At 41.0% G+C, this 25,606-nt stretch overlaps 1 protein-coding gene across 1 annotated transcript in view; it reads right to left on the bottom strand.

The window, feature by feature from the left end:
- BTBD10 (BTB domain containing 10) overlaps positions 1-19,399 on the bottom strand; it is a 20,946-nt gene extending 1,547 nt beyond the window's left edge. The window contains exons 1-9 of the mRNA XM_057386565.1: positions 19,207-19,399; positions 18,374-18,531; positions 6,197-6,390; positions 5,247-5,532; positions 3,506-3,608; positions 2,655-2,775; positions 1,562-1,759; positions 737-941; positions 487-499 (exon numbers count right to left, since the gene is read on the bottom strand). Coding sequence (XP_057242548.1) covers positions 487-499; positions 737-941; positions 1,562-1,759; positions 2,655-2,775; positions 3,506-3,608; positions 5,247-5,532; positions 6,197-6,390; positions 18,374-18,474 — 1,221 coding nt within the window. The 5' untranslated portion in view covers positions 18,475-18,531; positions 19,207-19,399. The remainder of the gene's footprint in view (positions 1-486; positions 500-736; positions 942-1,561; positions 1,760-2,654; positions 2,776-3,505; positions 3,609-5,246; positions 5,533-6,196; positions 6,391-18,373; positions 18,532-19,206) is intronic.
- Between the last annotated feature and the right edge of the window lie 6,207 nt (positions 19,400-25,606).

The raw sequence follows: 25,606 nt of genomic DNA on the forward strand, positions 1-25,606 counted from the left end.
AGCATTACAGGGTGGTGCCACAGCTGTTCCCAAACCTATCCACTGTTAGTCAGGGTTACAGACAGAGCCTGTTCTTGTTTAGCTGAAAGTACTTATTTTAGAGCTCACACTCAGTTAAAAGCATTTGCTTTTCCTTGGCAAATTACAAATGTAACTATGACAACTTGGTGAGTGAATGATAGAAATCGTGCTAATTATAAAGGCTGGATTCKAAAATATCTGGGTCAACAATCAGAAGAAAAATGTAATGCAAAGCCACCCAGTTCGTACATTCACGATAAAAATCAGACTACTCAGTGAGATTTTACAGACCGGCCTCCTAACTTAAAGATGTTTATTTCAGATCAGTATTTCTTTGCAGTTCATTGATCCATTGGCTAGTTTTGTATTTCCTGAAAAAATGTTTCTCTCCCACTTAACATGACATTTTTCATTTCACACCCTGAAAAGGATACCAGCCCAAGAACACAATATATGGAGCTGTACAAATGGATTGTTACTTCAAACAAAGCAGAGATTTTGTGTGAAAACAAAAGGGCAAAGGGCATGAGCTGCAAGTCATGAAGTCAGCAGAAAGCACCTGAGCTGTGTGCACAGAGCCCAGCAGGCAGACACAGCCTGACACCAGTCTGGAGCCCCTAATCCAGTTTGAAGCTGGGCCTGTTGCTAGCTGGGTGCCATTCCCCCTCTCRCCATTCTGTCACCCGGCCTCAGCAGGAAAAACAACACCAATCACTATGTTTTTCTAACTACAGAGAAAACCAYRAAGCAGAGAAGTGCAGCAGAGCTTGAAGCCCAAAGAGTGAGAGTACAAGCAGTGCTTCCCTTACCTTCGATGCCCAGTCGGATCTTCTTGAGCCCCCTTTCCTTCAGAACTGATTTGGCCACGTCTCTGTTTTCAATGTATTTGAAGAATCTATACAACTTCGTGCTGTAAATAACTAAAAATACATTTTAATGAGAAAAAAAACCCTTCTGTATTCAATATTAAACTTCTAGCCTTGAAACATGAAGGTTTATCTTTTCCACTGTTTTGATTTACTACAGTATTTCTATTTCAGAAGAGGGGGAGAGACTCAAGAACTCCTGAGAAAAACAGTTGAWGACATTGGGAAATGGGCTGGTTGTACATCTTGCAGGGAAATACACTCCATTTACAGGTGCTTAAACTCATTATACACACAGCTGTAATGCTCCAAAAATAACAGCACTTGTTTTTTTCCCAAATAAACTTTCTGGTTATTCTCCCACAGTAAACATGACACTCCTACCCATTTCCCTCAAGCGCTTTTGAAGAAGTATTTTCTTCTCCCCACTGGCTGACAATACCTTAATAATAAAAATTAGCTTCTCCTTTTAATTAGATTGGAACATAACAAGCTACGTGTGCTTCTGTGAAGGAAAATATTAAGCAGAACTCCCAAACCCAAGAGGTTTCTATTTTGTGAGGCATTAGGGATGTTGCAAAGACTTTGCTAATCTGTGCAACAATCTAAATCAGTACAGCCACWGCTACCCCTGYCATGGTGTGACTTGGTGGGAACAASRAAGATAAACTTACTTTGTGAATACTCCTCTCCCATCTGTGGGGGATACTCTTCATCCCAGTCAACAACATCATCATCTGTCAGCACAACAATGTGGCACTCCCTCTCCCCACTTTGGGCACTGGCAACCATTAATGGGAGAATCATTTCTTCCAGGTAAAACTCAAATTGTTTGCGAGCACCATCATTTGACAATTCATGCATGAGAGCACCTACAAGAAAAATTTAAGCATAGGCACAATTGAAAGGTTGGTAAATAGATGAAGGCAGCAAGAAGAAACAGTACATCTTTTTATCTTGTAGTATTACTGCAGAGAGATGCAAAGACACTTAGTCTGCATAAGTTCAGAACTTATTTGAGTATTTAGCAGAAGGTGAAACAGGCCTGCCCTGCAGATATTAACACAGCCTTGGGCAGCCAGAGGAGTGACTTGAAGGAAATCTCCTCAGTGCTTTACTACTGCTAAACATTGTTATTGCGTGAGACCGCTCTTGGTTTTCCTAAAAGCASCATTATTTCAGCCAGCTGCTGGAAGGGCAGAGCACACAACCCCTGTTTCATAAGCAGGAGCTTAAAACCAAAGCTTCTCAAAGCCCTGACAGCAGGAGCTGCTAAATCTCCCTGCTGAGGACAGAGTGCTGCAGGCAGCCCTGCTGGGAAGGCACGGGAGTCCTGCACAGATTCCCAGCAGGAATGGCACAGGCTGGCCCTGCACTGCACACACTGAGAGCACAACAAGCAGGGACAAGGCCAACACTGCCTGTGCTCCTAAGCAAAGAGCTGAAGAAATTACCCTCTCTGTCCTCTGTAAAAAACATACTGCTTAATGTTACTATAKCTGTAGTACAAATGCAATGATAGAGTTAAGTATTCCACAGGGTGATCACAGCAGAGAATCAGATACTGAAATATCAGACACATTATTTTTTTAAGAACATAAATCCGTTGGTTTTAGGGCTTTATTACATAAGAGACAAATGGATTTTGTTCATGTAGTGTCAGCCATCTTTATCTCCATAAAGGATATGATTTAGCATTAACACACACACACTCTTGCTTAGGTTAATCTGTATAATTTAAATGATTTGAATAAACTCTGTACTTACTCAGATCTCTGCATTTTATAGTACTATACTCAAAGGAGATACAGAGATAGTCACATGCTTCTCTCAATTCAGGAATAGAAATCCCATCAGGACAGCGTATCACTCCAGTCTTGTAGTAATCCTGCAGGAATGCACCAAGAAAAAACACAATGCACTTCAACATTCACCAACAGAAACATTTCAGCATTTCATTTGTGATGCCTTCTTCACAAAGAAAGCCCCCAAAATGTKAGACAGCAACATATGTTAAACTTTGAGAATCTTATTGTCCCCAAATTTATCAGTTTTCAGAGCTGCATTCAAAGCAGTGAGTTCTGTTAAAATTGTTATTTGACAACTGCTAATATTGATTAATTTTGCTGTCCTTTATCTATACTTCACTGAGCTCTTCCCATTCCAAGTCTGCTGACACAGCAGTGCAGCAGCTGTATTTACTTGTGTGGATATTAAACAAGGGACCATTTCCATCTCAGACTGAAGTTTGCTTCACTCCTGTTACCTGCAGAAAGTTAACTTCCAGTACTGTTTCACCCAATTTCAGCACTAGAAGGGCTGAATATATCTGAATTTGGTGAACTTAATGCATAGGAACAGGTCAACTAATTTCTGGCAGGCAGTAATTTTTGGTTTGTTCCACATGTACTTTCTCTCTCCCTGACTCACATGCTCATGGTGTCAGAAACAGGGGCTTCATTTCAAGCATTCTCCCCTCCCTACTAAACAATAGAAAGGGCAGTATCTATTCMATCCACAAAATCTAGATATGCAAGTAAGGTTAAATCAAGAGGTTTATATTTGTTAATACTTCTTAATAGTGCTTGTTCCAACAGCCCTTGCCCCTAAAAACTCACCAGAATAGCACGAAACACAGTGGAACCAATTCCTTCAGCAACTTCATACTCCCCTTTTTCATTGGGACGTGTAAAGTTGTGTTCTCTGCCTGATCCAAACATCCTGCTCAAGAATGAAAGCAACTTGGGTTAGAATTCCTTACTGTTGTTTTCTTGTTTGTAAATAAGAAAAATAAAATGTAAAAAATGTACAGAAACTGCAGGGAAAAAAACAGTGTATTCTGTTCTGTTTGGTTTATGTTTTTCACTTAATGATCTATTTTCTGACCTCTCTTCAGGACAAGAAATAATATTTAGAAAAAGGCAGTCTAATAGGATACAGGCTTAAGACAAGTAATACATTCTTATTATAGTTACTTTTACCTCCCAAGCTGCTCCTGCTTAGTGTCCTGCAAGCTGACTTTGAGGGAAAGTGGGTTATAAATAACCTGTGTGATAGAGCAGTATTTCCATATCTTTATTAACCTACTTTTCAATTAGCAGAAGATAAAATAAGCTTGTTCCTTGAACCAATCCCAAAGGGACAATAACTCAGCATCACACACGCACAAAAAATCCAGTGCATTAGGCAGCTCCACTTCCTCTGAGGCTGGCCATGGAAAAGGCAACTATTTCACTGCTTTATTTCAGCTGATACACTTCCAGTCTGTCTGGATATTTACATCTGTGCATTTATTGCATAATATCCAAGTGCTTTAAATCAATTATTTAATTCTATTGATTTTTACTTCCATTTATTTCCTTTGACAGTTCAGACAGGGAAGCATTTTTTGCCTTCTCTGTGACTCACCCAACTTTTCCCAAAACAGGGATCCAAGGTACAATATATTCCACATTGTGGTGTGGAAGAAACAGAGCACAAACTGTTTAATCACATTTATTCCCTGTACTGTGGCAAAGAGATTTTGCATATATGCATTTTAAATATGTTAATACATATATGCATTTTAAATATGTTCATATTCTTATATGCTGAGAAACGGCCACATTTTAATGAAAAAGCCAAATCCAAAGTGACACAAACAAACCTTCATTTATTTTCTTTCTTGATGCAAGATTTTAAGTGGTGCCCTCTATGTCTGGACAAGGCAAAGCCAATCAGAATTTGAGCAAATCAAATATAGMATCTTTTCCCACTCAGCAAACATGTTCTATATGCTGCTCATTGTAGTTTCTACAGAAAGCATGACACACATACTGTGGATGRTTTTGAGCATTCAGTCTCTCTGCTGAGAGGCTCAGCACTGTTACACTGATTATCTGACATTTCAGAAGATGAATGGGCTGAGCTTGAATRTTGTCAGGGTAGGCCCAATAAGCAAAATGAACACCTTCGAGATTTTCCTCCTTGCTTTTTGAAAGAGACTGTCTACCCTCACTATGCCACTTTGTTTTATGAAGCACCTAGCTTTAAAAAGAAGAGGAAGAATGAGACAGACTGAATMCAGAAGCAATGCCCAGGAAGAGAGAAGAAATTGGGAACATCGTGAAAAGTTTATCAGCTGTCATCTCTAGGTAATAGACATGTCTTGGCCTCCCTGCCAAAMCCAAAGGAGAGCTTTTTATTTAATCTGATTTTCACTCAGACATTGCAAACTGGCAATGTTAAACATTAGCAAGATCAGCTGCAGCAATACAAGTCCAACAGCTTTTAAAGAGTTTAAATATCCACAAAGTATTTATGGTTCTCTATAATAGTTAGGGACTAAGGAAAAGAAACAAAACCAAAAAAGATACCAACCTGCCCAACATTGTGTTAGGTTGTGCAGTGAAGATGGAAGGATCCACAACAAATCTGGTGTTGTCCACAATGAGCGTCACTCGCTCGGAAGTTCTGACATTCCGAGCTCCCTCTTTCACGTTTTCATACACAAACACCATTTCCCCAGCAGCCTTGCAGCTGCCATCTGAGCTGGACTGGCTGCTGTTCCTGCTGCTGGTGCCCATGCTGACAACAGAACCATTTGGGGAYGTCTTCTGGGGATGGGGGCTGCTGGGCCGAGATGAACTGTGATCCTTCTCACGATCTTTAGTGGGGAKGAGGTGGAAGGAGAAAAAACAGGACATGAAATTAGAAATTTAAATGAGTTCTATGAGGTTTGTGTCTTTCCAGGCACAAAACACATTCGTTTGAGAAGTACAAATTACTTTGGTTAAATCTATTCTGGTTAAGGACACCTTCAAAAATATCTGCACATAAATGAGATCCTGAAGTTTGCGTCACCTAGACATCAAAACCACCTCACCTTCCCCAGAAGTCTTTACAAGGAAAATTCAGCATTCTAGTACTGAAAAAGGAACCCAACACAATACAGAAGCTATTGCATCACAGTTAGTGCTACAGCCCAAAGAAACAAACCATGTTTTGTCACTTAAAAGAATCCCTATTTCCTCTATTTCCAAATATCTAAGCCTACAAAGTAAAGGGGAAGTGTTTACTTCATTGTGTTAGAAAAATTAGATTGTTCTTGTGATTTCAACTAAACAAGACCATTATGTAGGATTTCACACTGCAGACTAAAAATAAGTTACAGTCTATCGAAAAAAGGTATTTACTCCCGGCCCAGGGTACATGTAAGAAATCTGTATGCTGTGTCATCAACAAATAATGCTTTTTATTATATTTCTATAATGAAATAGTAGTCAAGTCTAAAGAATTTTAATCCTGAAATGGTAGAGATCCGCACACACCAGAATGATACTGTCTTGTTGGTGAAGTAACATTCCTGATGCACGGAGTGAGCTGAGATTCTGCTCTTTCATGGGAGGAGTCACGAGATCTGTCACTTGATCTGCGCCTGTCCCTTGATCTCTCGTGTCCACCACTTGCACCATGGAGGCTCATTTTGGTGTAGTCTATTCCTTTAGCAACACGGGATGAGGTGCTGAAAACAGAAATAAGTGAAATCTTCAGCATTTCAACATTTCAGAAAAACATTCTGTAATGTAAATTTTGTTTAAATTGTAAATTTTCAAGGTATTCACACTTCATGGACATGTTTCCAAGATCAGGATTATTCAGATCCATTTTCTTTGTTGCATTCCTGTTTATATTTACAARCAGGCACAAAGACTTGGAACACTCAGTAGACAGCAGAATAACCTGTTTGCTGCTCTATAATCTATAGAGACAGTGCCTGATGAGCTGAGCCTTCCTGTGAACCTCCAGTCACAAAAATCTCTTCCAGAACAGGGGAGTCAAATACAAATGAACATTTTATTTTGATTTTTACTGTTGAGTTGAATGTTCTAATCAAATAGATTAAATTAGAAGTTGGGGGTCAACTTTTCCCAAGTTTTGGCAAACCCTTCTCAGACCACAGGCTGACTTCACACTTTTCCTGCAACTTGCCCTTTCCAAAGGTAGTCAGCCTCAAACTAGTGGATACACCAAGACACACTAGCCAAGAGTTTATTTCTGCACATTCCTTTAAAAATKTTCAGTTAATCTCAGAAGGAACAATTGTAAGCCACCACAACCCAGACAGCAAACATATGAACTATATTATTAAAGCCAYGACCTACCAGACTGTCAGTAACAAGCAGAATATTGTTTTAAACCAGCACATTTTAATGCAGTAGTTTAGTACAATATAATGGAGAARATACTGGACTGTGACTAAGTTGTCACATTACTCAATTTAAGATATCAGTTACATTTTGCAATTATTAAACTAACCAAAAAAACTAATCCGTTTCAAGATTCAGAATTCCCTTAAAATTTAATATCAACTTGCAACAGCTATTGTTAAATTTACCAAAAATCCTTTATATCTTCTRTTTATACTCTTTAAAAGAGAAAAAKGTATGTCTGGATAGCACAGACATGTCTGTGTCCCTGCACCCCACCAGAATTTCCAAAGCAGTTCTTTTGCTATTTACCTTTCAAGTGTGGGCATGACAACACTCCTTTATTTMTGGGTTAACTGAAGAAATTCCCAAAGCCTCAGGTACTGGATAACCCAGACAGACATCTGCACAGCYACAAGGTCTGACAGACAAAGCAGAGCCATAATTTCCCAGAGGAACCTCAATGCCCCACTTGCTTGCAGGCTGCAAACCCTGTAACTCTTACCAAGAGACCTTMAATAATGACTGCAGGAATGCTGTAGGATTCAAGAACACAGAGTGATGACCTAGCTAAGAAAAGCACAACAAATATAAAAGCATTCACTGGACAAGCAGGTTGAGCTGAGTGTCCTCTTTTTAAGCCTCTTACAAGTAATGACAGGAAAAAAAAAATCAAGGCTATTCCATTAGCATGAGATGTTGCAGTTTCAGGTTTCAGKGATTGATAAGAAGAGGAGCTTAGCTCAGAACAAAAAGCTGTGACAGATGAGTGTTTAGCACAAGGCAAGGAATCAGAAATGTACCTTCACTAAGGCATACAAACCTCTACCCACCCTGTCTGAATGAGAGCAGGATCTTGTGTCCCACAAAGCACAAGTTTGCTGCAGAGGGAATCTACTGCAATCCTCTTTCCTGCCAAGCTTAAAATATGCTGCAGTAAGAAATGCATCTTTGGGAAGTGGAGTCAGCCAAAGGTCTATTGAATAAGGGAAAAGAACTGCAAGCCTTGTTCCTGCCTCAAAACGCTCMGATTTACAGTCCAAGAATAATGATCCAAGCACTTCCATTAAAAGGAAATTTCCTCAGGATTTCCAAYGCAATTCTGAAGATACTAAGATTTACAATATTTCAGCGTGGCTAACATACCTCCTTACTTTTTTTACCTCTCTATTAGAGAAAGGTAAATTCTTCATTTTGAAAGTGAAAYGTGCAAAAGTTTGCAAGAGTGAGATCTGCAAACCTCCCTTTCAAAAACATTAACAATTTAGGAAAACTTTTGCACCTTTCCTTTGAGACAGATATATACATACATAATCTAACCATTTTAATAGGTACAAAATATGGCCTTAAATTATCAGAAATATGGATTTCAGTCTCTAACTCAAGACCAAAGTCTGCCCCCTGTTTAAACATGACAATATTCATTACTACTAAGGCTAAACTTCCCAAGAAATTTGTCAATTTTTTTTTTTTAAAGAACCTCTGTATCTCATCTGTGCATTCATATTTGCATGCTATGRTATAATCAAGGATCCCACAAAAGGGGGTTTTTATGTGTAGAGTACTCAAACACCTACATAGCAGTCTGGTGACAAAACATCTCTGTAAATCCCAATAAAGCCTCATGTGATCAGGCCTCTGTTGAAGCTTTGATCCTAGACCTGATAGCATTTCCAACCATGCTGTTGAGAAAACAGAATTTTGCAGGTGTCACATTTTATAGTATCAAAATGCATGACTCACTTTCTCAGTAACTRAAGAGCTCTATTTGCTTTAAATAAGGAAAACACACTAGAAAATGAAACTGAACCACTGTAATGGGATGCAGGCTTATCRCACATTTTGGCAGAGCAAACACGAATTTCCCTTTAACAGAGAAGACAATTAAAATGTGATTTTTAATCCAGAAAGCCATCTAAAGGCACATTAGYCTGTAAGCAGTGATTCACAGAGAAGCAGGGCAAACCCTAGTTAATAATCCCATGCCAGAGCTGATAAAACAGGTGCTACAGGAAGCAGCACTGACTCAGCTGGCACCACGCTTCCTCTGAGCCTGCCCCAAGCAAGGACCATGGCAGGCAGGGCTGGACCTCCACAATGGCAACCAGGGCTATTTTGCACCTCTGCCARCAGTCAGCAAGCCTGGCAGGAGAGGGGCACTGCTCAGGGATTATCTGTCCTGCTCCTGCTGCCAGCCACAGCCATCCCTGCCCAGCCTGGGCTATCAATTCAGCTCAGCACACCAATGAGGAGACGCAGAGGCTGCCAGCTGGAGCAGGACATGATCCTTGGTTAGTAAATCAACTGCTTCTGAAAAAGGAYAGATTAGTAAGTAATTTCAAAGGGCTCTTCAAATTGAGCTGGCCACAGCACTCGTTTGCTTCTATGTTGTACTTTGCACCTGTAATGCAGAGATTAATGCTGTGAGACTGACACATCATCTATTCACAAGATGCAAGCCAAAATTACAAGATTTCTGAGAATTCAAGCAGTTTGACTTGTGAAAGCACTGGCTGAATCATGAATCTTCATTCATCTTAGTGACAGCCATCCAAAATATCAATCTTAAACCTCATCACTGTTGAGTCACAGTTCACAAAAATATTCCTTTGATCTGTTGGATATGTACCTGACAAACTTGAAGTTCCRTGTGTTCAATAGCACGAGCATTCAGATCAATGCCTCCTCTGAAATACAACTTTGCCCTACAATGAACAAGACTAACATGAGTTTACATCTGAACAAAGAAAATRCAGAGGTGGAGCTTAGCATGTCAGAAGAGACAGGCACTGGGTTTACCCTGTAATACCTGACCAGGAAAGTTGTGTCACTGAGCTACTCGATCGTTACTCTGAAAAAGGAGCTACATGAAAGRAGGCYTGTGACTTCTATTTTCCTGTAAAGAGGATTTAGAAGAAGTTGCAGATATTCWAAGAAAAAGGAAGAGGTTAGAACTACCATGTAATTTTGATTTGACAAAAGGACTTGTTTGTCATATCCTGTTTCTCCCCTCTAACAAAGCCAGTGGGACCAGGAGGYTGATTCTGCAGGGAATGCACAAACCCTTCACTGCACATCAGCAATGCGAGGGACAAAGGACAAACCTGTCCCCAGTGCTGAAGGCAACACAAATTGCCATTCACTGGGGAGCTGCACAGCTCTGTTGTTGCAGCTTCCTACCTAGCTACACCAATGGACACAGAACTGACCAAAGCACAGCTGCCCCATTTGAAGAACACGCAAACAGGAAATCTCGTGGTCCACAGGAGCTCCACACAGACCAGACACCATCAGGATTTATCTGACAGCAGYGAAACGCTGAGAGTTCTAAGTGCCAGGAAGCCATGGCTGCCACACTGTATTCACCTGTAATCTCAGCACCCAGCAGAGCCTGCACAGAGCTTTATTTCAAACCTCCAACAAAGAGATCTGAAACTACAATGACAATCTCACCCCAAAAAGSAGTGTTTGCAAAGTCAACTTTCAAYTGATTCCCCAGCTGATCACCAACAGTTGCACTCTGGGCTGTAGAAGCCATAAGGCACAGCACCAACCCATAATCACAATTTTCTCCTACATGCCTAATGACACCCTGCATTTAATTTAAAAGCACGAGAGATGAAAAGAAACAAAGAAAACAACATTTTGAACCCCCATTCCTTCAGTCAGTAAAGCTGGGAAAAAACCCATATATATGAGACTGCCTAGTAACCAAAAGTTTATAAAAGGGAAGAACATCTTGCTTTATCAATTACTTTCCTACAGGGAAAAAAACCCAAAAAGCCCCCAAATAAACAAATCCAAACCAAAACAACCTCATGAATATTCATGTACTTTGGCAAGATTCACAAATTCAATATGCATTTTTCCCTGGCTTCAAAAGAATATTGGAACATGTGCACTACACCCATTCAAGAACTTTAAGTCAGTGATAGAAATTATTTTTCCCCTCAGACATGGATCAAAAAAGCTCTGTCTTTGCAAAGGAATGAGGCATTTTCTTTAAAAGCAGCTGCCTTCATGAAGAAAACCAAATAAGCTCAAGATTWTATTTAAGCAAATCTATTTAATATGATGTGAAGAAGGGAAAAAAAAAAAGTACCATCAAAATGGCAACTTGTCATACTGGTAATGCTTCCTATTTTTGTAGYAAGGAAAGAGCTGTTTTTAAAAATGTAAATGCTCTTCAATTAAAKGATGCTTTGGAGTCATCTGTGGAAGAAGAGCTTCAGTTTGTCTTTATACATAACAACAGATTGCTTTGAATATATTACTAATTATTAAAAGAAGTCATTAGACTGAATTAATTCTACTGCCAAAACAATTAGCATGTATTCCAACATAAAAATCTCCATGTGCATCCTACTGAAYACTGCCAATAAATTGACTTGTTTTATAAAACCAGCTCTTGTCTACACAAAATTATGGTGCTTAACCAATGTACTTATTACTTCCAAACCCACCCTGAAACCTTAAATAAATAAAAAGGACACAGCAGTGGAATATTAACYAAGATTTTTACTCTTCCCCCCCGCATCTATGATCTAAAACTTAACTCTCCTTAAAATATAAACTTGGATCCATCCTTTGCTAGGATGATTCCCATAATCAACACTTGTAGAATCAGGCTACAGAGCTTTATCCATCCACTAAGTTACAGCTGCCAGGCTCCAAGGCTTTAGAAGAAATCCCTTCTGCTCATCCTGCCAGGACTTACACAACGACAGTGCTATGCCCCTCTTCCTCCCACTCAAGCCTGTTCTTTGTCAGCAGGCATTTCAATTGACCTGTGCACACAAAGGACAGTACTTTTCCTTTTCCTTATTCTTCTCCCGAATAATGCCCACACATTATTCCTGATAACAAATACGCACCTTCCTCTTGTGTCTATCAGGGAGGAAACACAGAAGCATGGAAACAATTTCGGAATCAGAGCACAAAGGAATTCTGTTCCTTCCAATAAGGCAGCTTTGAAAGCCAGATCAGCATCCTTTGGCATTACTTGTTAAGTTCAGCATATTTGGTATTTCCGTCATTTCTTCAGTAGTTCATCAGCGAGCCTCACTTTTTTCCTCTATCATCTTCCCCTCCAGGATAAAGGCGCGTAGCTCTCCAGTCCATTAAGTGTCGGGAGCCGCAAGCCCCTGTGGATATGAATTGGATTGAATCGCTCGCAGTGCCTGACTCAGCCATGCGTAGTGCGGGGCTGACGTGTGACCCCGCAGCCGCTCCAAATGCAGCCATTGGGCACGGCGGTGACGGGCACGGCCAGGGAGGGCCGCARGAGCCGGGCTGTGGGATGGGATGRGATGGGAYRGGATGGRATCCGCTCCGCTCCGMGCCGCGCACGGACATCYGCSGAGCTATTCCAGTGCTGCCGGCTCCGGGCTCGGGCACACCGGCACCGCSACAAAAGGTGACCGCAGCTTTCCCCTGCACAGCTCTCGCTCGGGCGAGGGATCAGCCCCGACAGGCAAAGCCACGCGRATTTCAGGGGATGGTGCATTTGTTCCTGTAAAGTCTGCCTGGATTAATATTTCAGATGAATTCACCTTTCACTGAGTTCATAAGGAGGTACAGCAAGAGCCTTTTGAGATCGAGACAGCAAAACCTCCATTTTTTAACTACAAGCATCCCTTTTCCAGCAAATCTAAGAAAAATGTACTATTGTGACAATTTACACATAATTACTATATAATTATACTAATCAGAAACCATTGTGCATTTTCACATCAATAGATCATCCAGTGCTTGACAAGTCAAGACCACTGAGCACAAMAAGCAACAAAGCAAATTAAGGCACAGGTCGGTAAAATTTTCTAAAGTTTTTTTGGTGGGAGGATAAGTACTACGAGACAGCTTTATTTAAATGRTTCTTTTTAGAATGTCTGCAGGGTGTTCTAAGGAGCCACAATACACTGGAAGAATAGCTTAAAAGTCCTACAATAAATAATAATCAAGATGTCATAGAGTGGAAATTAAAACATGATGCAAGAGCTAAAGAAATGAGGAGGATTGTTCAGCAATCGACTGCTGTAATAAAGAGGGAAGTCAGAAGGAAAAACAAGAGACTTGTGATTAGAAAGGCAGGAGAATATCTGCATTCTGGCCTGAAGTGTCAGCGCTTTACACATGGAAGGAAGATTTCTGCTCATACAATTTCAATTACCCAAACCAGTGAATTTTCTCCTGGTTTTAGGGTCTTATGACCATTCAGAAAGCACCCTCCCCTTGCCCCAGGGGAAGAATAACCAACAGCCTTGTAAGCCTTTTCCTCTCTTCAGAACAAGTCACAGAAGACATGGCTATAATAAGCTACATGGAAAGCATGCTGGAATAATCTCTCTGGCATTTTTTTGCTTCTAATAGAACAGTTCCTCAGCACAAGAAAAAGTGCAAGTGCACCGGTTCCCTTTATGGGGTCTCTTCTCCACAGCAGAATTAGGATGTTTTTTCTTCTTTATTCCTATGTCAGGTAGAAAGAACATGCCATGTATAGATTGGCTCCTAACTCCCACAAAACTACTCCACAGGACAAGACACRCACCCATCAAAATCTTATAGAGACACAGCCCAGAAACCAAACTTGGGGCTCCATGTWTGGAAGCCTTCAGACATTCTCACTGCTTAATTTGGGGACTGCTAAAGGATCTTCCTTCAGCTCAAAGCAGAAACTCTGTCAACACTYTCCACCCTCAAAATTCTTTAATATTCACATAATTCTAGTCTTCAGTGGGTTCTCTCAAGCATGAGTAATGTTCTTCTTAGTAATTCAGTTCTGTTTCAGGAAAAGATCTCAYGAGTGGAGTGTGCTGTTGCYAAAGGGATTTCTTAAAGCAGCAAGGACTTAACCTTTAGAAGGGAACACATTCAYACCTTATGACTTATGTGAAGCTATCCAAATACAAGACCTTCATAAAAGAATATTGGGTGCCTTTATTTATAKATTAATTTCTGCTCCATTTTCAACATGGATGTCAAGTAAAAATCAGACGTGAAGAAACTCAGGAGAATATTATCCTCCTTAGAACTGGAAAGTACCTCCACTTATTAAAAGCCAGCATCAGAAGTTCAAATTCAAAACAACTGCATCCAAGCACTGAAACTGTATGTAGCCATTAGAGTTTCTATTATCAGAGATTAAAGGTACAAACAATGAAGAGTTGTCCATAAAAAAACTCTAATTCTGAGCATAATCACCTCTAAAATGCTTTGCGTCCTAATTAAATGTTCCAAAGTCCAACACAAATAATATCTGATAATATCTGGAAAAGGTAAAAAAATAATATCTGATAATATCTGAAATGAAGGATGTCAAAAAGGAAATAAAAACACCACTCCTCACAACTATTTAAGATAATTCACTACACCTTGGACACTTCAATAAAGATTAATAGACTGGTGTTTTTGAAAGTTATCATTGAATGCAGCCATTTTTCTAGATTCYAAGAACAGCTCTTCCCAGCTCATCTCAGCTTCTTCTGATGGATTTACATCCCTGTGCCTATAAAGCCTGGATGAGGAGATTTTGATCTACCCCCATCTGGGGATGGTTCATGTACTTTACAAAATTCTAAGACAAGTGGCACTTCCATTCACAACCCATGAATGCATCCTCCCAGCACGCCAAAATAGTATTAAGGGAAAAAATTCCCAGCATTTAGCATCTGCACAATAACTCCTCATTATGGACAAGATTTATAAAGCAACTGAAGAGTTTCAAAGATTCAAGAGTCATGGCAACAGAATCAAGGCAGAGTCACATTTTGTTCATAAATGTAGTAGTGCAGGCAAGACTTGGGATCTAATAATATCTAAACAGAATGAACAAATAAGAAACTATCATAAGRGACTAAAACAGAAGCAGATTTAGAAAATTAAATCCAGGACAAATCTTAAGGAAGAGGAAATTTAAGCCAAAGGTTTTTCACAACTCTAGAAAAAGCACTTAGTACAAGAGAATTAGAATTTAAGTCTTCCAACAACAAAAACTCTAGACCTATTACATATGGGAAGCTAATAACTGATGAAAAATGGAAAAGAAAATAGAGAACAGCAAGACCTAATAATGAAAATACGAATTCTGAGACCATTTACTTGAACCTTCACCACTGTTAAGTCCACATATGGTTCCTGAACATTTTCTCCCATCTTATTCAGGTACTTAAATAAAAAGCATCTTTAAGAATTTTCTGTAATAGCTTAGATAAACAAGACTGTATGATTATTTAGTCATCTTTAACACCATAWAAGTTCATCCTGACAGGCTCTGCAGATCTGTACCAGGGATCATATGGATTATATTTTTAGTCCTTATCTTCTGCATCTCTCCCTTCTGAGTTTTCCATTACATTGCCCATCTCAGAACAAGAAACAGGAGGAGAGAAAAACAACAGTACAATTTAGCAGGTTTCMTAAACTGGCCACTCAGACTAGATGGAACAGGATATAATGCTGGCCTGTGTAAGGATTTGATACATTCCCCTTTGGACAGTTCTGCCTCATGTCCTTGGCCCCAAACAGACCCATGGCTTTCCTTGCTGCCACACAAGCCCTACACGCAGGGCTGCTCACAGCCCTAGATTATGTTTTCTATGAGTCAAGAAAATGATCTCAGCTATTTTAAGAATGTTAAGACTGGAGGATTAAATGCTCCAAAGCGCCAAGAAGTGACAAGCTAAGCATCTATCTCTTATATTACTCCCTTATTGAAATGATTTATTACAGAGCTCTTATTTCCCCATTATGCTTTTCAAATCAAAAGTATTTTCTTCTTTATGGTAACAAGGTGTATTTTGAGTAAGACAAACAAGACTGGAGTACTCAAACCTTTCAACAAAACAGTTCCAGTTATATCATTACAACTTAGGCTTTCAAATGCATTTTTCTCCTCACACTGTACTTTTCACAGAGACTTTCACTTGTCTGGAGGAAAAGTGTCAATTAATTCAGAAACTATAGTAATATAGACTGTATTCAGCCACACAAAATGCAATTATTTTKTTCAGGCTTTTAAACAAAATACACCATTTTCCAATAATTAGATTTTCTGAAGTAATCAAATATCTCAAAGGAATAARGTAACAAAATATTTATCTTTAATTTCTCCCTCATTCTATTACAATGTCAAACTATTATTTAGATTCTCATTCTCAAAGATTTCCAAAATCAATCATTTGGGAAAAAAATTAAAATGATCAGATGTTAGCTTGAATACTATATCCCTAGTATACACATTAAAAGTTTCCACAAAAATGCTGTTCARCATTGGAAACAAATTGTTTTTGGCCAGAAATACATCCAACAGCTGCAATTATTTTTGAGGCACAGATTTYGTACCGTCTGATGTGTGACCCTTAAATTCAGATTGCATGAAATGATCAAGAGCAGCCTTTCTGAAAGGCCCAGGCCACAGGCGTCCTTGAGTTAACTCCTATCTGCATCAAATAATCTTTGCAGAAAGCTGCACAGCTTTTTAKTGAAACATTTCCCCAAAATAGATAATCCACGCAGACCACACATGGTCAGACATGTGTCCTGCTCCTCCGGACTGGATTTACCCAGCTGCAGCTTCCAGCCMCTGCACTTTATTACAAATTGGTCTGCTGACTACAGTTCATCACCACAAAGCCATTTCTGTGACTGAYCAAGATGTCATTGTTTAACCATTGGTTTTTCCCTGTCTCAGAACATACTTAGTAACTTCTGTATCTTCAGGGAAGATTTTTAACAAGGCAGTTTGGAACTGCTGACACCAAACTTCCAGTAGGTCCACTGCCCATCCAAGAGCCCTTTTGAGCACATGATGTTGTAGGAGATTTGTGTTCTGTCCCTTTCAGTGCCACAGGGACCACGAGMTGAAGCAGGTGACAAACCTGGCCCSTGTCCCTGGCTCCCAGCTGTTAACCCCTGAATTTGGTCACACAGAGAGCACCCAGCTATTTGCACATGTCACACCATTGGAACACAGCTGTTAAGGAGCCCTCTGCTGTTCCTAACAGCCCCATCATGGGTCATCTCTGCCAGGATCAGTTTTAGGTTTCATTCCAGATCCCCAGTCATGGGACACAGCACAGGATCAGAGATGAAGCACCTGGACTGGGCTCAGAAGGGAATCATCATCGGAGRGCACTGCCAGCTCTCACTCTCACACAATGTCCCATTCTATTTACACTGGTTAGTGCTGAGGCTGTGCCACACTGGCATCCTAAAAAAGGAGCAGGATCAGCTGCCCCCCCAGACATCACCACCTCAAAAAMACAAAAACAGATGTACAAAGCTACACCCCACAAACCTACCCTGACCAGTAGCACCAGCCACCCTCTTTGGTTCTGTGTTAACCACCCAATTATTCACAGCACAAGCCTCTAATTACATGAGCCTTTTAATTACTGGTGCATTCTTTTTYCCTGCCCTCTTGGATTTCTCACAATTATTCAAAAATTAATGACAAGAAAATAACCCACAGTATTAATTGCCTACASAATACTTTGGACAACACTTGAGTCCAGTTTATCAGCATCTATATAACATTATTGGGAGATAAGTTGCTGTTAYTGAATATGATCCTTAGCTCTTTTCCTATAAGCTTGCCAGTAGGAAAGCTTGAGTAACTAACRATTTTAGCTTGTTAACAAAGATGTTTCAATTATATTTAGCACTTCTAAAAGGGCAAAGTACTTGAAAGTACACACTTATTTGGATGCTTAAATATCTTTCCAGCAATATGCTTCTTCACTTGCATTTGCAAGATGACTAACTGCTTTGCTTAGTTAATTTTTGAACACTGTACACTGGAAAAATACTAATTAATTTCATTCATTTTGTCATATCAAAAAGCATTTTAAAAACATTTTTACTGTGAGGGATGCAGGCAAAAGCAAGATATGACACATAGCTTACAAAGAAAGTTTTACAGAGAGTGATACTTGCATGCAAGCAACTATTAGTTCCCACCAYGGACAAGCTGCACATATTTTAAGAWYTCAACTCCTAGCAAGCACYCCAAAGAATTTCATATATTTATAATCACTCAATTAGTGTYTTGATATGCACACAAGGCATTTATGCTTTCATTTTTTTAAAAAAAGGACTAAAATGCAACCCATGGCAAAACAGATCCAAGCACAGATTAGGGAAGCTGAAAGGGTCTGAAAATACCTTTTAAAATAATTCAGCATTCGTTGTAAGAAGAATTACAAAGTTTATGACAGGAGTTGCCACAACCAGATACAGTAGCCTTTAGGATGGACTTTGAGTGTAGTTTTTAAGATGCAATAGACGGGACACAGCACCTACCTTGAATGTTTACAAAGTTTACGAGGTCTATTATGCAATTTCCGATCCCAATTCTCTGGATCACTGGAGTTACTGTCATAAGGATGAGGCCGTCCTGCCATTCCACTGCCAGCTTCCTCACACTACTGCTCTGAAAAGCACACATGCAGCACTCACACCTACATTAAGAGAGCAGYGTTTACCTTTAAGTAATGCCACACAGGAAGAAAAAGGCATGCAGAATTTAGTGTTGTTAGGTTTGGATTTTTTTTAAATGCAGATTAGAGAAAAATAGGATACACTGAAGCAGAAATTGCATGACAATAATATTTTATACATTTTGCTGGTACCTGCYGAATACCAAAAAGAGTATTTTGTTATATGAAGTACAATTCTAYAAATGCTTGCAGGCAACTTCAATTTTGCAACGATTAATTTCACTGTGTCCAAACAGAAGTCACTGGTTATAAAATACAAGGCAAACACATCATGATTTTCTTTCAAATGYATGAAGTTATTTGAAAAGGAGATCCCAAATGTAGAACAGAGATGAACAATTTTTTGTTTTACAATTTGAATGGCTGACCAAGAGGAAAACAGAACTAACGGTTATATCTGAGTCCTCACTTCAAAATGGAATCAAGAGCAATTTAGAAACATTCAATGTGGTCCAGTTTCACTGGCTTATGCAGAAAAGTCACAAAAACKTAATAAAAATAGATATAATAACTTCCCTTTCTTAAGTGGGATCTGATATTATCTYAAATTCCCTCTAAAATTCACTCTTAGATCAAACCATCTTGTGACTGTCACCAAGGACAGCCAMTCTCAAAAGAGTGGTGTTCAAATCATACCTCTAAGTGACACTTGTGGCAATAGAGTCGGATAATTCGGAACGACCTGGTTACAAAAACGACAAAGTAGCCACAAGTGAGCAGCTGATGATTGCACAGCATCTGGAARAAAATTGAATTACAGACAGATAAACCTTCCAAGTAATGGAAAGTCTATTATGTTTCTTTACATTTTTAGCTACATATTGTAGAAACATTGTATCTCTACTCACCCCATGCTTAATATACTTGTATTACATTCAATGAAACTTATCCTATTTGGAAGCGAGGCCCAGAGCAATTGAGACCTYCTTAAAACCAAGTTACTTCTCAAATAAACTGTCCTTTTAGTCATGGAAAATGGAATAACTCTCCTGACAAATTTAGATTCTCYTAGCTAAATTTAGACCCAAAAGTTTTTATTACAGGGGAATGGTAGAGAACAAGCTTCTTAAAAATTGCATCCAAGTTTCGCCTTCATKTTCAGTCCTAACCAAGAAATCAGGTTTTATACAAAGCATACAATTTCCATCACAGGGTTGGGTCTTTTTCCTGTTACAGTTTCCATAATTAAATGCACTTTGATTGGAAGACTAGTATGGTCAGGTGCCTATATAGATAGAGTCAGGAAAAGGAAAAAGCATTTTATTTAAAATTATAGGAAATATTAAACTTTCTCATGCAGAAAAGAAAAAAAAAAAAAAGCAGCAAAATGCCTTGATAAGTATTTCATTGTGTATTACCTGGAAATTCAGGTTAGCAAAGCACAGTCAGTGTGTGAGGATATTACACAGAGAAGGTTATTATAGCATCTACACACATTTATCAGAAGAAATAAGAAGAAACCTATAACTGATGTTAGAACAGAAAAAGTATTATTAAGGAGACAAGGGGAGGAAGGCTGGTTTATAAATCCAGGAGCTACTCCAGTGGCAATACCATGTACAAAACTGAAGTACAACACCATGTRCAAAAGCAATACAAGAATAGAGACACTTTGTATCCTGAGTTAAAACAAATTGTATTCATTAGATTAGTCTCTCCAGCAAGGTCCACAGCAGGGAACAGAGAGCCAAGAGCAGCAATGTCCCATGGACACCATTGCTCCCACTGCACCATCACACCCAGCTCCAATCTCTGCTGGGCCCTGCTTCCATGCCAGGCTTTGCCAAATCACCACAGCAACTCGGGGCTCATGGAGCACCAGGCATTTCTTCACAAGCTTTTCTTTCTTTCCACAAACCCTCTCTTCCCTTTAAAGCCATCCAAGAGCTTTATAGACACCTCACCCTCTCAGCTACATACCAAAGCAAGTGCCTTAACAGGCACCCAGCACCCAGTTCTGATTCTTTGCATAGAAGSCTATATTTTAATTCAGCTTTTGTACTGAAAAGATGTGCAAAAGCAGCTGTTTTTATGAGAACTGCAGCTGAAAGTGGCCAATTTAAAGGCACTTYCTTAAATTGTCTGGCACTTTCGGCCTTCTCCCCATCTTTCTTACCATGAAAATTCAACAGGAGGGTGCAGGTCCACACACACTTCAAAGAAAAAGCCTGTTCAAAGTATGAGGATCAGCTCCTCAATGCTACGTGGCTCCACACTTCACCCATTACAAAGAATAGACRACACAGGAGGACAGAAACAACAAATGGAACTGCTTCCCATGAACAACAGCATTCCTTTTTCCCAGCTTCCAGCACAGGAGGAASCCCAGCAGTGGCACTGATGAAGTGCCTGAGTGGCATCCAACTCTGAACCAGAGCACAGCTATGAAAAGAAGGGGAACAATCCCAAGTGTCCAAAGCTACATCTTGTGAAACTTCTTATTTTTTAGCACGTCACACTATGAACAAGAGACAGTCTTCCCTCCATCCTCCACTCCACAGGATCTCAACAATTAACACTTCTTTAAAAAACAATTTGCTGTAACGCAGCCAATTTCGAGCATTGCTGATARCACTTTTGCGCAGATTATAAACAATGTACTTATCCATTTTACTTTATGTTTTAACAGCTGTTGAAGACTATAAATAAGGAACTCTTTTGTTTTTCTCTGTTGAAACTAATTTCATTTTTCAATTATAAAATGCTGTATAAATTCTGTGAAGTAACTAACCAGTCATCCTGATTAATTTTTAAGCGCTTCTGCAAGCCCACTTTTTTCTGCAAAAATGAATAAAGAACTGTGGTTCTTTTTCTTTTTTTTTCTTTCTCATGGATTCTCACTGCAAGCAATGGAGTCACACTGCAATAAACAAAACATGTTTTGAGGAACATTCTGACCTTGTGTGCAAGAAAGAAACAAAACCAAAGAATCCCCGCAAGAGTACCCAACCCCAAATACTATTCAGTGCCTTCCATRAAATCAAGGAACCACATCTGAAATGCTGGTGAAGACAAACAGGCACTGGGAGCACATGAAATAAAGAATCAAATCCAAATACCCTCAGTAGATCACACAATCCTGGCATATTGGCCAMAGTGGTTGACATTCTAATTATCTAATTAGCAATTCTCCAGGTATAAAGAATGATTTCACACCCTTCTGCAGAAAGCAAATACTCCAGAGAATCATTACAGGGAATAACAGGAAATCAGGAAGCAGACTTTAATTTTCAAAGCTTTCYGCACAGACAGCTAGAATACTTCAGATTTGCTAACATTACCTTGAAGCCAGAATCATTATTAATTTGTGAAAGTTGTAGGCTGCTGAAATACAAGGGAATTGYAATGACTCAGTGGGTTGGAGAAGCCAAAAGTCAATGCGGCAGGACAAAACCTGGCATTGGTTGTGACAAACTCCAAGACTCAGATTAAATATTTAATATTACTTTCTGTAAGGGGTGCCAGTCTGCTGTTCACTGTCTCTAGTCATCAAAGCACAAAGCAGCAACAACAAAAAGGAACTTCCAAGTCAGATTCACTGGGAATGCAAGCATGGTGACATTACATCCTAATTAAGAAATACAGTTCAAAGGACACATGCTCATAATGCAAACACCACATACCATGGAAATCCATACCTGCCAAGTGAGTTTCTTGCAAACTAGCACAGACATCAGTCATAATTCAGCCGCCTAAAGTAGCTTTATAAATTATCATTACTGAAATGTTATCAAACTGACACTGATTAAAGCACAGCTAAGAGACATCCTCTGCAATACAGTCTCAACATTAACATAGCAGGCCAGGATTGAAGCTCCACTTAATGAGAAAGTGGGAAAAAGAAAAAAGGGRAAAAAAAATTGAGCAGTCACAGGAAGCTGATGATATTCCTATCTATAGWAACATAAACAACAGATACCCCAGTGACTATCCTGCAAGCTTTAACTTTGTAATTCCTCATGGGAACATGATGATAAAACAGCTATTTGACATTGGAAGCCTAAAAAGCAAGAGGCAGATAACTCCCAGCTCCCCCTCTGTATTCAGGCTCATTGTGTGAAACCTGCCCAGCTCTACCTGTACAAAGCTCAGTGAAAGGAGGAACTTCTCCCTCCAAAAGCAGAATAGTGGCTATCAGTGTAGGGGAAAGGAGCAGAACAYAACTCCTTGCCACTCCTACTGGCCCCATCCCTTGTAGCCCTTCAAGACACAGAGAGCAGGGCTTCATCATGCTTGGCACCAGGGATGAGACGAAGAGCACCAGAGCATCAACCATCTCTCTTGAAGTAACAAGCAAGCTCTGTACCCATGGCTGTACCCAGCAGTGATAACATATCTCAGTATGCAACATAATTCACAGAAACCTGAAATGAATTCTAAATTAGCTTTTGCTTTTACACATATTTTAAAGAGATACACACTTTCATTGTTAAGCAACAGCACCAGGCCAAGATTTAAGCAGCATTGCTAAAGGAAAGCTGTGCTGAAAGAAACTGGCACAGAATGAGGTTCTGGTTTTTGTGTATGAATACAGGACAAAGCAGCCCCAGCCTGAAGCACACAAGCTGCAAAAACACAGTTTATAACAAAATGACAGAAAACCCAACAGTGATGACATCTGTTACTAATTTAACACACAATGTCATCCACACATCAGCTGTTCACCATTTTCAAATGCAATTGTGCCTAAAAGGAAAAGTGGGCTTCAAGAAGGAACTTATGTGGGATATGAAAGCTSCTTTAGCTTGTTGTCTTTCTTAACCCCCAGGTTCCCTGGCATTAACACAGAAACACAAATGTGCTGAAAACACTTCCAAGAGCAGCCYCAAACAGCACCATCTTCACAGAGGGCAATGACAAGCACAGGCAGGATGCGTGATGAGTTTTGGAAAYAGAAATGGTACAAACCGAGAGGTAACACTCAAAGGCTTTTGGCAATCTGGGTCTTAATATGAGAASAAAATCTCTGTGATGTTTTGCAAGAGACCCAGTCCAAGACACACTGACASACCTGCCAAACACAGTGGAACAGTCTTCCTTAACTACAGGGCAATGTATGAAAAAAGGGGGAAAAAATCACCCAGTTCCTTTTGACTGCACTTGTGTTCAAGCTACAGGAATTCCGGGTAATGGGCACAAGATGATGCAGAGACATGTTTTTATAGATCAGATAAAAGATAACAAGTGTGAACTATCAGGTTATGAACTGTGAACAGTGTGAGGTTGATAATTTGAGTTATATCTCTGGGATACCTAACTCAATAGCAAACCTAGGAGGGAAAGAGAGCATCTTCCAGAGGGAAAGGATCAATAAAGCTGAAGCAACAAGAGATCTAGGTACTCTTTAAATGAATCACTGAAGGTGATTCATGAAGAAYATAGGCAAACAAAAGTAAGAAGAACAGTGTCACCGGTCAAAAGACTATTGAGAAGCCAGATTTCAAGCACATATTCAAATTTGTAAGAGGCAGCCAACAATGAAGAACAAAAAGATACAATGCTCAACCACTCTTTTAGACAAAGAAGCCAGACAAGTGACAGGAACAAACCTGGAAAAGGTCAGTGATGGAGCTGGATCCAAATTCTGAAAAAAAAGGGTTCTAAAGTGACACAATGGATGGGACCAGAGATAAAGAGGAAGGATTGCAGACAAAATAGCTACAGACAAAAGTGAACTTAAAGAAGAAATCTAATGACAGGCAACTGCAACACATAATTGTACTATGACAGATTCATCACACAAACAGCTGATATTTTCTGCAAATAAAATATGGTTACATAGGAAAAAATTATAAAGATACAGAACTCATTATGAAATCATTTGAGTGGGTAAATGACTGCTTGGGGATGATGTAAAATAAGCGTGCTCAGGAATCACACGACGGCTGTCAGGCAGTCCTGAACAACACCACTGTCTCTGTACAGGCCTCCCAGCGACTGCAGGCGCTACCGATAAACAATACAAGATGAAAACCGGGAATTCAAGTCGCGCCCAGCCTGCTCATGACACCTCCCGTCCCAGAGCTGTCGGGGCAGCACGGCAGGCGCAGGTAGAKCTGTCTGCGGGGTTTTGGGGGTGACACAACTGCAGCACGCGGCCGCTGGCAGCACACGGGGAGCTCCCGGAGCCTCCCCCKCTGGAGACATTCCCAACCCACCGGCACAGCTCCGGTGCCACCTGCTCCGCCTGACCCTGCCCTCCTGAGGGGATCACCGGAGATCCCTTCCGCTCCTCGGGACTCTGCGGCAGGGGAACCGGCGACCGGTCCGGCCGGCAGGAGCCCCGGGAAACCGGGCTGAAGGGCGCAAAAGGCCCGTGAGCCGCCGCGGCCACCCCGGGCCGCCCTCACACACCGGCTCAGCAGCGCTCAGTCACCGGCTCGGCCTCCCTCACTCACCGGCCCGGCCGCCCTCACTCACCGGCTCACTCCCGGCCGCCCTCACTCACCGGCTCACTCACCGGCTCGGCCGCCCTCACTCACCGGCTCACCCCCGGCCGCCCTCACACACCGGCTCACCCCCGGTCCGGCTCACCCCCGGCCGCCCTCACACACCGGCTCACCCCCGGCCGCCCTCACTCACGGCTCACTCCCGGTCGCCCTCATCCCCGGCCGCCCTCACTCACGGCTCACTCCCGGTCGCCCTCACTCACCGGCCCGGCCGCCCTCACTCACCGGCCCGGCCGCCGCCGCCTCTCGCCGCCGCCGCCGCTCCGCCAGGCCCGGCAACCGCCGCCACCTCTCGCGAGAGCCTCCCGCACTCAGCGGAGGAGGCGGTAGCAGTGGCGGATCTCGCGAGACTCGCGGCGCGAGGCGGGGCGCGCGCGGGACGCCGTTGCCAGGGAGCGCCCGGCGGCTCTGAGGAGGGACRGTGAGGAACGGCGTCCTGTGAATAGAAACCCGGCGGAAAAATCCCCAAGGAACTGTAAAATTAACAAAGCCGAAATCGTCGCGCAGAAACAAGATGAATCCTCGTCAGAACCCTGCGCCGAGTGTGGGGGCGGCCGGTGTGAGGGGCCGGGGCGCTGCTGGAGAGC

This window comes from Malurus melanocephalus, unplaced genomic scaffold (genome assembly GCF_030028575.1).
Source record: "Malurus melanocephalus ecotype Western Australia unplaced genomic scaffold, MMel_1.1 scaffold_997, whole genome shotgun sequence".
Classification (NCBI taxonomy): Eukaryota; Metazoa; Chordata; class Aves; order Passeriformes; family Maluridae; genus Malurus; species Malurus melanocephalus.